The sequence below is a fragment of the Gavialis gangeticus genome, unplaced genomic scaffold, assembly GCF_001723915.1.
Source record: "Gavialis gangeticus isolate Ggan-Ray unplaced genomic scaffold, GavGan_comp1, whole genome shotgun sequence".
Classification (NCBI taxonomy): Eukaryota; Metazoa; Chordata; order Crocodylia; family Gavialidae; genus Gavialis; species Gavialis gangeticus.
In genome coordinates this window covers 67074378-67087873 of record NW_017729022.1, presented here as the reverse complement: position 1 = coordinate 67087873, position 13496 = coordinate 67074378, and the positions used below count along the sequence as shown (strand labels likewise).

The window sequence follows — 13496 nt, the reverse complement described above, 5'->3', positions numbered from 1 at the left end:
GACTGAACCTGGGTCTCCAACAGTGCAGCTGAACATGCTAAACACCGAGCCTGAGTATTTTGGATCTCTCCCCCTTTTGATCCCCTTATTTTGTTATGAAAATTTAGGAAGTCATCAGTTCTGGTCTGCTGCAGAAACCAAACAAGCCTGAAAACCTCAGCATTCTTACAAAGCAGAATTCTTGTTTTCAGATGCTTCCTATTTAGAAGTGTGATTGCTCTGCCTCATTAACCTCACTTCCAGGACTGGTTCAGCTTACTACTCGGACTCTGCACCTTGTGGCAGAGGTGCTGCCAGTGGGAGTTTCTCCAGAGTACTTTGTTTTTTGCTGAGATGCCAGTTCTGAGAGGCTCCTGCCTTCCCCTCATTTAGGATGAAAGCTCAAGTCTCTTGCAATTTTAGAAGCCTCTGCAGAGGCACAGAATTCACAGAAAGCTCCAATGGACAAATGTTTTCTTGCTAGGAAATAGTTTCTCTCAGAAAAAACCCATAAATTGAGAGGAGACTGGCAATTCCCAGGAAAAAGAATATACTTGTTCACCGAAGCCCCCAAAAACAGATTACTCAAACCCCCACTATCCCAATTTAGGGTGTTGATGCTACAGTGCAGATGCAATATTGCTTAGGCAGTCATGAAAATATTTGATAGCAAACTATATGTGCCAACACGTTTTATAGAAACATGGGGAAGCTCTGAACTGACAGATTCATGTTATAAGGTGACAATTTTACAGCAAGAATCAAAATAGTCTGCTTCTCAAACAGAATCCTTTAAGCTGGAGAGTTAGAACGGCTGGGAAACAACAAGCAGCAAGAAATAGAAAGAACAATAAAATAAGGCTTTGAGGCTATGGGGCCCTGATGATTACCTGACCCAATATCTAAGGGCAGCACCTGCAGAAGAGAATACAGTGTAAAAGGAAGCCAAAGCCAAAGTTGCCACTCTGCAAGTTTTGTCATAAGAAACTCTGGGCAGTTTTTTTCAAAACCTAAATGGCTTAGGAACGTAAATTTTGAAAGCACATCCCTTAGCGTTTTTTGTCTGCTTGTGTCTGTAGACTGGAAATGTTTCAGGGGGGCATGTGCATTTGTTGTGTTTGCACATAGCTCCCATCCTAACTTGGGACTTTATGTGTTATCAGTATGTTAAATCAGGGCTGTCCAATTTCTGAGTCACTGGGGACTTTGCACTGGTTGCCCTATGCCCCATGCCAGCACCACCTCGGCCACGTAGCAGGCATGCCCCCTCCCCACTGCACTGTGCCTGTGCTCTTGCATTGCATGGGGTCCTCTGAGCCTCCTGGCTGTGGGTCCCTTAGCCCTGCAGACTGCACTGTGCCACCCTCAGGAGCAGGGGAAGGACGTGGAAGCTGAAAAAAGAGGGAGCCCAAAGACTTTGGTAGTAGCAGTGAGGGGAGCAGTGCCAAGATTGGGAGACTGGAGACTGCAGATTAACCCCTTGGGGACTGCACACAGCCTGCAGCCACCAGTTAGACATCCCTTTTCTGAATATATACTAGTACTACTACAGAGTCCTTTTTAGACTGGACACACAACAGATTAATGCTGGTGCAATTTATGTCAGTTCTGTACACCAATTTAAGTTACTGTTGGGAGCAAACTGACAACTAGCTTTCCTGGGCGAGCTGAGACAGTTGGCACTATTGCAGCTATTCACTGCCAGAAGGTGGTGAAGCCAGTGGACTACCCCCAGGGGAGATGCAGAAACAGGACACTTAAACTGACGTCATTTACACTGGTGAAGTTTTACCCTCTGCTTCTGACTGGGGTGACCCCACCGAAAATTCTAGTTGTAAGTTACACTTGTGTTGGGCTATATGTCATGCATCTGCTCTTAGTTTACATCACTATGAGGTCAAGTTATGCTGGTGTAAACGTGTCATGTGTCAGCCTCTTTGAAAGAGGCTGAGCTGGGAGGCTCAAAGACAGGCCTCTAGCCAACCAGTTCCAGGAGCCAAGGTGGGGGGTCGATGGATGCGTGATAGGGTTCTTTCCTACAGCAATGATGATCCCATGTGCGGGGCCCTCAGGCTCTACCTTAAAGATGCTAAGTTCTCTGGGGCAGGGGCAATCATTGGTTACATATTTGAATGAAAGAAAAGACATCTGAATCCTCCCAGAACAATTATTTCTCTCTTCTCTGCCAATCTGAAAGGCTGTAGCAGCAGGGACTCCTGGGCAGATGCTGGGGCTGCTGAAGAACACTGAAATATTTCCTGGCAGCGAAATGTAATTCTGCCAGCTGATACTGGAAGAATGAAGCCGCTGAGCAGCAATTACAAACTTGATCACTGATGGCAGCTCATGGACATCAGAGATGTCCAGAACCATTTTCTCATTGCTTGGTAAGAGTTATGGCCCAGTAATTTTGAGTCTTCTCCAGATTGACAGGTCCCCTGAAGGAAAACAGCTCAGTCCCTCAGCCGTTACAAATTAAGTTTCTCCTAAATAGGTCTGTTTTGAGATTGGAGGAATGCAGAAAACCATCCCCAGAGGCAGTTCCAGCCCAACAACTTTTCAAAATATCTGTGCTACAATCTGCTTTCAAAATTCTTTGAATTTCCTTTGTGTAAAACTCAATGCTGGGTAAGTGCCTCTGCTGAAAAGAGCTAAGCCACGAAGACTATAGGAGAGCTGCAATTGGAAATGTAATTCTGGTTACACAGATTAATGGACAAGTCACTACACTGACACTCTGCACAGCTGATTCTTAATTGACTAGTGTTTGTAAAATGCACTGTACAATTTAAGTGTGAAGTATCATTACTAAAGACAATATAAGACATTTTCTCCCACTCCTGGTGAGAGCCTCCTTTCTGCCCCCCCTCCTGGTTCCCCCATTCAGAACACTATTTTCAGATACAGAGGAAAAACAGCAACTATGCAGAGCTGTAAGCAAAAGGACCATCTCTCTCCATACATGAGTGAATGCACAGCCTGCCTACATCTCACCTGTTAGCGCTGCAGAAAAAGAAGTGGCCATTCTCCTTACATGTCTCTGTCTGGGTTGAGCAGAAAAACTCCTCCAAAACCTTGGCACTTTGCCCTCAAAATGGTGGCCATTACAGCAGAACAGGGCTGATCGAAAAGCAAAACTTCCAGTTGGTTTGAAAGCCTGTCTGTTCAAAATTTGGTGAAAGCCTGAAAGTTTTGCTAATTCCCATGAATTATCTGTTACTCCAGACCCTGCTGTTGCTGCTCAGAGAAATCAGCATTTTCCTTAATGTCATATTTAATAACAGACATCCTGCTGTGAAACAGGGGCTTTCTGGAATCTCAGGATTCCCAACCCTGGTTCACTCTACCTGGCAGTTCTATGCCAGAGTCACAAATCCTGGAGTCCCATTAATTACCTTAGAGCTGTGGACCTGGCACATATAGGATCTCAGGCGGGCTGGGGCAGTCTACCAGAAGTCCAGGCAAGGCTCCACTGGAGCCCTGCCTGTGATTCAGCGAAGTTCATCAAACCTCAGATGTCTCAAATTAAGCAGTTCAGACTCAACAAACCAGCATTGTCTAACTAAACTCCATGAGTCAGGTGAGTCAGTATGTGATGGGTAGGGGTAGTAAATAATTTGCTCTTAATCAGTCAGTAGCTAACTACTACCCACAAAGAGACATGGAGAGTAGGGAGGGCAGTGTGCCTCTGAGACAAGAGACTCTTCTTAGATTTAATTAACTGAGAAACCAAGGCACAATTCTTCTTTTAATTCTCAACAAATAGTACAGAGGGCTTTCTCTTGCAGCTGAAACAACCACTTGCAGAGTCCAATATACCTGGGCAATGATTCTATGATGCAGAAGCTGAGTTAACTCCATAGGACAAGGTTTTCATTAAAAAAAAACAAAAAAACATGCACCCCCTTAGGCTGACTGTTCAGGAGTTGTTTCTCACCTGTGCATCCAATTCCATGATGTGAGCTACTTTGTTCCAGCCGAATCCAACAAACCTCCTGTCATATTCTGGGCAGTCCTGCCTCACAACAACATATGGCTCAAAGTCTGCTTCCCACTCCACTCGATAAGGGGTGGTGGCAGTTCGCCACTTAGCAAAGTTCGTTGGCGCATGCCCTTTTGTCCAGACGTGATACCTTAAGCAGATATAAATGGCATGGACATGGGAGAGCAGTGAAATAGGGCACATGTTGGCAATGCTATGTAACACAGAATCACAGAAAATTAGGGTTGGAAGAGACCTCAGGAGGTCATTTAGCCCACCCCCCTGCTCAAAGCAGGAGCATCCCCAACTATATCATTCCAGCCAGAATAACATTATTCATCAGACAAAACCATTTAAAATGAAGAAGTTGATTGTACAGTCTACTTTATCGTTTGTAGAATATATAATCAGCAAAATGCTACACTGGCCATTTGTGAAGCATTTCCCAGTGCCTTTATATGTGCTTGATGCTTCTATACATCGGGCTGGTGAAGTTAATTGTCAAAAGAACAGTTGTAAAGGACCATCTGTGTCTCAGATGGGAAACAATAATTATAAAAATCGTGAGCTTATACTTTGACATTTCATATTTATGTTGAAACAACCATGTAGCTGTATCAATGCTGGAAAATGGAAATGAAATTCCGTAGTTCAGGTAAGACCTTTGAAAGTCAGCTATTGCTAAATCAGAGTGATGCTCATGACATATTTTATATTCTATTTTTAGTCAACTGTGTAAGGGATACCTGGAGCTCTGGATAAGTACTATTTCTTTTTCTTCTTCTTGTTATTGTTGTTGTTGCTGTAGAAACCCCAATAAATAATTAAATTAATAAGTAAAAGCTCACAGAAATGCTTTACGTGACATCACAGATATTTCACGTACCGTGGATTGTCCACATGATCCTATATAAGAACATCAATTCAATTTACAAGAAAGGATTGTTTTCTATTTTGATCATTTTTTTTATGTCACAGCAGGTCCCTTTTAAGATCTACCTATGTCCTCCCCGTTAACACAAGGATCAATGCTTCTCTCACCTACTTACTCTTCTCACACCTTTCCAGAAATCAGTGCAACAGGCTCTTGTCTTAGAATCATGAATTGAATAACAAAGCAAATATACAGCTAGCAACTTGTACTATAATCCTCTGAGAAGTATAACAGAAGGGACAAAAAAATCATGCAACTGTGCCATATAGGTAACACAGCCTTCAAGGAGGCAACTCATGGTTAAAGTTAAGGATGTGAATAAATATTTTCAGAATTAGAGCCTAAGCTCTTGTTCTGATCTGCAAAGTTCTGATAATATTACAAAACCGTAAAGAAGCAGAAGCACAGAGGTATAAGTTACAGACAAAGAGTATAGAGTCTAGGGTTTTTTATGGTTTATATTATCTGAAGACACTGAAAGAAGTTAAGGGTTCAATGCCTTTCTTTATCCTGGAATAGAACAGTGCAGGAGGACATGACTATTAGGACATCATTGTGCTATACAGCATCTCATGTCCTTTGGAAGGTTCAACTTTTATACGTTAGAGATGAGGCATCATTTTAAGGGTGCTAGTCAACCCTGGTATCTGATAACAAAAAGCCTTTCACCTGTACGTCACTGATTTGCATCCTCTCGGAGCTGCTAGAGATCAAAAGCCTTTAACAGCTATTACCCATTTTAGGAAAGGAGTTGATTGCCTCTATCCACTCTCTACCGGATAGCTGTCTATGTTAGAAAAAAACATAATCACAACAGGGGTTTGAAACAGACATAGGAGTGTGCGGAATGCTGCATTTTTCATCATCCCACTTCTGGCATTTTGAAATTAATTATGATAATGATAATAATTACCACTAAACACTTATGGAGTGATTTGTATCTTCAAAGCACCCTATAAACATTGGCTAATTAACTAATTCCTGGAGAGAATCAGTCAAATGCTGCTGCTCCTACTGATAATGCTTCCTCAGTGGCATCAACAAGAGCCAAAAATGAAAGTGACCAGGGTATTTCATTTTCACTCTGCAGCTATTGCTAGTCCCTCAGAGGTTGTAATATAGGCAAGAGCTGCAGCACAGGTATATCTGTGGGGGGAAAGAAAGAAAACCACAGAAGAGAAAAACAGGAAAGAAAAAAGAAAAGCAAGGAGAATACTGGGAGGGTGGGTGCGGGGGGAGAAGGAGACAAAAGCAGAAGGGAAGGAAGTGGAGGCAAAGAAGGGGAGGAGTTTTGGGGAAACATGGGCCCTGAATAAAGGAGCTCCATGTTTCACGTCCAATCAGTGTGCTACTTTTGGGAAGATCCTGGCATATGTAGGAGATAGTACACTCTCTATGTCTGTTCAGATCTTGGCCTCTCTGCCCAGACAGCTGACTTTAAGATGCCCATTTGGGCAACAGTGATGGTAGTTACCTGAAGTGACCACTTGCCCACAAGAAATGACATAGAGATGATCGAAATATTTTGTATAAAAAGGCTAAAGACTCTTTAAAATTGCCTGAAGTGTGGCAGCATGTTCCTAAAAGAACCGTACCAGAATATATCCAAGGATCTTGTTTTAGCCTCTTAAGAACAATTCTTTTTCTGGATATGGATATGGGAGAGAAGAGAACAGGTGGGCAAGTGAAATGGCTTGAGGAGGGAGTCCTCGTTTGTTTTCCAGAATCAAGTGATTTTGCGGTATATTATAGGATCGCATGTAGAAGCTACAGACATTTGCAGCAAAACTTCATATCTGAGCAATCAATACGTTACTTCATTCTTAGGATGAGAGGAAAAATCTGGTTCTTAATTAGATAAACTATGGGATCAAATATCTTGCTGTCTGGGAACACAATGCAACACATATGCAGTTGCATTATGCATTAAGTGATAATTGTGTCTCACGGGAAATATGTCTGGTAAGAAAAGCAGAAGCAGCAGGTTTAAGATGAGAAGAAAGTGGGAGGTGGATGTAGGTTGCTGTAATAATACCATCGCCCTCTGATTATGCAAGAATAATTAGGCTGGTGGGTCTCCTTTATGACAGTTTAGGGCTACAGACATGCTGAAAGTACCTCTTCACACAAGGCTGACTGTCTTATGAAAACTTAGCTCTGCTGAGGATATTTAGATATTATTACAAACCTGTACATCAAGAGAAACTAACTAAACAAGATGAATAATTTTTACCAAGCATGCATCCTGGAGGTTGAGTGGTAAGATCTGATCTGCTAATCTATAGCTCTCCCTTTGGCCTGACAACAACTATAGTCAGTCTTGTCATTCAGGCCGTTCTCATTTTCCAAAGCATATAAGTATGTGCTTAGCCTAAAGATCACAACAAAACTCATTACCTTCAGTGTGACTAATCATATGTAGGACTGTGAACAAGTGATTTTTTAGTTTGCTGGGAATTCCAAAAAGTTGAAAAAAAATCATTTCAGGTTGGTATAATTTTTTTAAAGCATTCTGGTTAACAGAAAGTAAAAAAAAACAGACATGTCTGTTTTGGGATGAATGAAACATTTATTCCCCTCAAAATGAAATGTATCATTTTGGTTTTGTGGGTTTATTAAAGCTTAAAAATAACAAATTTGTGAGAGTAAATTTCTTAGCAAAATATTGTTTTAATTGGAAAAATTAAAATATTTTATTTAAAAAATGTTTAAAAATTCCCGTTTTGAATTTGCTTAAAAGATCTGAGTGAAATGAGCCACTGAAACCAAGAGGATTTGCATAAAATTTCTGTCAACTCAAATCTGCATGTTTTGATGGAAAAATGTTTCAGTCAAGAAGCATCCAAATCTGTATTCATTTTTGCTCTTTTGGTGCCTCAGTCAGCTAATCTGAACCTAATCATTGCTGGTTATATGATCTCAGCATGACACTTATCTCCTGTGTTTTCCTTATGATTGAATAATTTACCACGGACACTGTTTGATGTCTGTTTGAAGTACAAAGTGGGGATGTAATTCCAAGGCGCAGTAAACACCGATACTATGGTCATTTCACATAATATTCCACTGCCACTGAGGTTTTAAAATACAGCATATTTTAGCAACTATAAAAAGCTTACATGCCTTTGTTTCTTATGGTGGTAGTTTGGGGTTGTAACTGAGAGCTGTTTTGTACAACTCAGCTGCCCAAAGGCAGAAAAGGTCACCATCTGGGACAGAGGTAACAAAAGCTACTTCACTAAGGGAAAGACTATAGTCTACCATGTGCTATGAGGATCTGGGATAAGGTAGGAATGATCAGCAATCACTATCACAGCAGTTCTCCTCCCAGCTCACTCCCACCAGCTTGGCTTCAAGATGAAGAATTATTAAAGCACCTTGAAAACGGAGGTGGAAATTCTCTGCCAAGATCCCAGCTGCTGTGTAGCACCCGATAGATTTGAGCAATGTGATGAGCCAGAGAAGATTAGAGGAGAGTTTCTGAAATATACAGAAGCACGTAAATCTACTGCAGATCTGAAGTCCTTCTTCGGTTCTTAGTCTGTCCCTGCTCATGTAAAACTTCCACTGAGTTAAAGAGAATTCTGCTCAAGAAAGGACTTCAAAATTTGGGTGCACGTGTAACGCATGGCGTGGATTGAAGATGATGCCAGTAATGGAAAACCACTACAATGCAAGCTGAAAATTTGATTGGGAAAGTAATATAAGATTTCATAGATTTCATAGACATTAAGGCTGGAAGGGACCTCGGAAGATCATTGAGTCCAGCCCCCCACCCAAAGGGCAGGAAGTCAGCTGGGGTCGTAGGATCCCAGCAAGATAAGCATCCAATTTGCTCTTGAAGGTGTTCAATGTAGGTGCTTGAACCACCTCCGATGGCAGGCTGCTCCAGACCTCGGGGGCTTGGACAGTTAAGAAATTCTTCCTTATGTCCAGCCTGAAACGGTCTCGCAGTAGTTTATGACTGTTCGACCTCGTCATCCCTTGGGGTGCTCTGGTGAACAAACGTTCCCCCAGATCCTGGTGGTCACCCCTGATAAACTTATAGGTGGCCATCAGATCACCCCTGAGCCTGCACTTGTCCAGGCTAAACAGCCCCATGGCTCTCAGCCTGTCATTGTAAGGTCTGTTTTCCTGACCTCTGATCATGCGCGTGGCTCTTCTCTGGACTCTCTCAAGCTTCTCCACACCCTTTTTGAATTGTGGAGCCCAAAACTGGACGCAGTACTCCTCTGATATCAAATCTTGCTGGGGTTTTTTCCCCCCTCCATTACAGGTCCTTTTAGATTAGAAGGAAAGCAGTTATTTTCTTTACACAAGCTTCTAGTTAATCTATACGTTTGCACTGTTATGTATGAGTGAAGAAGGAGGGAGAAGAAATTCCACATTCTCGGGTCTTTCTTTTTCCCAGAGACGGATATACCTCCTTGATTTGTTCCCACATTTTTTGGTTACCTGTGGATTGCTGTTTCCAAGTGAACAGCCTCTTGGGTCATCATAACTATTTCTTTTATTATTACCTCATGAATTGGCTGCTGTGATGTGTGCAGAAAATAAAAAGAGCTGCCAGTTCACCTTAGATGGTGTTGCTATTCAGCAACATGAACAACTGCATTTGCTCCAATGCAAGTGGAGAGGTATGGAATATGGACAGTGGGGGAAAGAGAAGCATCTTTATAAAGTCTGATAGGAGAGTAAAGAAAAGGAAAAGAGATGTTTCTTTGATATAAATTATACAGATCAGTTCTGATACTGCACTCTTCATCCCTAGATCTGAAAGCACAGTATATATAATTATTCTCAGACAGAAAACAGAGGCACAGAGTGGTAAAGTGACCAGCCAGGGATTCCACGGCAGGCCAGTGGCAGAGCAGGGAATACAACCCAGGTCTCCCAAGTCCTAATTCATCTAGTAGGCCATGTCGTGCACTTTTTATTAACATGATAGTTTAAAAAAAGTCCACAAATCAGTCCTCACAGGACATCTAAGGTATAGTAGATATTATTACCATAATTTTACTGAGAAGGCAGATGAACCATAGATTAATAGACTCACAGGGTTGGAAGGGATATCCAGGGTCATACAATTCATCCCTCTATATAAATACAAGATGCTCTATTCCTAAACAATCCCACACACATGCTTATCCAGCCTCTTCTTAAACAGCTCCTGTGAAGGAGGTTCTACAACTTCCTTGGGCAGACTGTTCTACTGTTGTGACGATACAGATTTGTTTTTTAAATGAGATTTAATCTAAATCTGCTTTGCTGCAGTTTAAACTCATAACTTTGTACCTTGATCTCTGCAGCAAGGGAGAATGACTGTTCCCCTGTTCTTTATGGCAGCCTTTCCAATATTTGAAAACTGCTACCAAGCACATCTACACAAAATGTTTACTGCAGAGTTGCCTAATTAGCTCTGCAGTAAACATTTTGGTGTCTATACGTGAGGCCCTATTAGACTGATGGAAACTAATAAACTCTGCTGCAAGTTAGTACTTGTATTTACAAGTACTATCCTTCTGCAGAGTTTTTTGTGTGCAGAGACATACATGTAGCTGCTGATCCAGCTAGCTAAGGCATGAGGGTTCATCAATGAGGGAGCTGCCTGCTGGCTAGCCTCACACTGGAACACCCTCATACCCCAGCCAGCCTCTCTGCAGCATGTTGAACTGGGTTGAAGCACCCCCGGGCTGGTAAGCTGACTCCCCAGGCCCCTGCCAACAGGGGCTGCCCCGACCCAGTTCAACACGTGCTGCAGTCCTGGGCACATGTTCAAACAGTGCACCCAGGAGCAATAAACTCTAACATGATATGCGCTGGAGTTTATAGCCCCTCATTAATTTTACATGTAGATGCGCCGATCATGTCCCTCCTCAATCCCTTTTTCTTCAGACTAAACATACCTAGTCTCTCAAACTTTCTTTACATGGCTACTAGGCCTGTGCGAAGTGGCTAGTATTCACTTTGGATTCAGATTCAGCTGATTCGGGGGACAGTGATTCGATTTGGTGATTTGAATCACTGTCCCGAATTGATTTGGCTGAATCTGACTCAGAGATTTGGCTACTGCCGAATCTCTGAATCGCCCAGGCCCATCACCCGCCCGTTCTCCCAGCCCAGCAATGGCTGCCACTCACCCCAGCTCCTGGCTTTTTGAAAAAAAACAAACCCTGACTCAATGGGTGCTGCCAGGCAGGGAGGCGATCCCTGCTGCACCCCACTACCCAATGATGTGTGGGGGGCTCTGCACGAGCCCCCCCCACTATCCCAGCCCCACCATGGCTGTCCCACCCGCCACAGCTCTGGCTCTTTAAGGAACGCCCCACCCCCAAAACCCCAGGCTCACCAGTTCCTGCCTGGTGGGGGATGATCCCTGCTGCCCCACACTGCTCCATGGCATGTGGGGGGCTCTTTCACGATCCCCCAAAGCCCCAAGGCCACTGCAGGAGCTACAGATGAGTCCTGGGGTTTTTTTCGGGTTTTTTTTTCTTAAATGGCCAGAGCTGGGGTGGGCAGGGAAGCCATGGGGGCACCGGGGGAGCAGGTGGGGGCTCAGGAGGCTTGTGGCAGAGCCCCCCATGCAGCATGGGGCAGTGGGTATTGCCCCCTGCTGCCCAGCAGCACCTGTTGAGTAGGGGCTTTTTTTTTCAAAGTGCTGGGAGCTGGGGGGGGCAGGGGCTGGGGGAGCAGGCAGGGGATGGGGCCTAGCAAGGGTCCCCCCATGGCCCCTCCCCACCCCCTACTTACCAGCTCCAAGTTTGGCTCCAGCTCCAGTGGGCGGGGACTGCCCGAATCATCGAAGTTCTCCGAATCTTTTCTGAATCGATTCAGAGAGCTTCAAATTGATGCGGACCTTTTTATTGGTCCCGATGCGATTTGGATTTGGAGATTCGGCCATCGAATCAGGCCAAATCTCTTCTGAATTGAATCAGCACCCAAAGCTTCGCACGACCCTAATGGCTACCCCAAATATGAAGTTGGTTCAATAAAACATATCGCCTTAAAAACTCCTTACCTCTCCCAAAATGTACACAACACTCCCTGAGGCCAGAATTGTACATGTGACACAATATACTATATTGTTTCTTATATACTATGCTCCTATTAATACAGTCCAAAATTGCATTTGCATGTTGAGTCTGTGATCCACCAACTCCCCATATCTTTCTTAGTAAGGCTGTTGTGTCATCATTAATCCTTCATTCTTTATTTGAGCCAAGGCCTTACATTTATGTTTGCTGGAGCTCATTCTTTTGTCTAGGGCAGTGGTTCTCAACTTTTTTGGCTCAAGATACCCAGGGTGTGAACCATATTGGCACACTTAACAGGGCTAACATTGCATGGTACCCTTGAAAGGATCTTGAGGCACCCCAGGGTACCACAACACCTTGGTTGAGTATCACTTGCCTAGTGTTTAGTTCTCCAATCTGTCAAGATCCTTTTAAATTCTACTCCTATCCTTCAAAGTGCTTTCAAGCCCTCCCAGTTTTGTGTCATTTACAAAACAGATTAACAGGTTCTCCATTTTTTGTAACCAAGGCTTTAATAAAACTATTAAATATCACTGGACCCAGAACAACCTTCTGTGAAATCTCAACTTGAAACCTCTTGCTGTTCTACCATTGATGCATTTATAGTTACTCTATTTTTGGTTATTCAGCCGATTATGTACTGATCTAGTAATAATTCCACCTATCCCACATTTCTCTAGTTTACTGAACAGAATGTCACTTGGGACTGTATAAAAAAAACATGCTGAAGTCCAGCTATGTTATGTTGACTGCATTCCCCTTTGTTCATCAAACTAGTTACCCTGTAAAAGAAGGAAATCAAACTGTTTTGACATGATTTGTTCGTAATAAATCCATGTTGACTACTAACCCTTCCTTCTCGAGGTGCTTCCAAAACGGTTGTTTTATCATTTGCTCCACTAACTCCTTGAGTATCAAAATGAGGTCTTCCAGTCTATAATTTCCTGCATACTCCTTATTCCCCCTTTTAGGCTAGGGACAGACATTACACGTAAGCCAGATTAAGTGATCAGAAACTGTTTTAAATCTGTAACAGAACACATAAACCAGTCTGAAAATGGCTGAAACTGGTTTGAGATAAACCTGGTTGAATGTAGTAAGTATCACACTTAACTGATTTGGCTTAAATCAGTTTATGCCATGTCTGTCCCAGACCCCTTGCTGGTTTTTAAGTTAAATCAGAGTCCCCCCCCAGCATCGTGGCATGCTCTCTGGGCTGGGTGGACCTCTCTGCTTCACAGCACAGCCCCACCCCACCCCTCCCCCCATCTGCTCCCTGGGCAAAGCTCCGGCAGAGACTTGCAGGCACAGCAGGGTCTACTGAGTTCCCCGTATCCCCCTCTCCCCATCTCCTCACCACTCACTGCTTAAGCAGGGATCCCTTCCTCCTCTCTGCCACAGTACAGACCATAGCCAGCATGTGGTATGCTAGCTAATGCTGTGTAAGGCTCTGGCAGAGACTGCAGACACAACAGGGTCTGCCTGGCTTCCCCCACACTACCCTCCCTCACTGCTCAAGCAGGAAATCCCCCCCTCCCATCTCCCACAGCACAGCCCCCAGCCCCAC

At 43.5% G+C, this 13496-nt stretch overlaps 1 protein-coding gene across 1 annotated transcript in view; it reads right to left on the bottom strand.

Annotated features, from left to right (window-relative positions):
* The window catches only part of LARGE1 (LARGE xylosyl- and glucuronyltransferase 1), a 363795-nt gene that overhangs the window by 5413 nt on the left and 344886 nt on the right, over positions 1-13496 (bottom strand). Inside the window, exon 13 of the mRNA XM_019515316.1 lies at positions 3917-4112. Within this exon, the coding sequence (XP_019370861.1) occupies positions 3917-4112 (196 nt within the window). The remainder of the gene's footprint in view (positions 1-3916; positions 4113-13496) is intronic.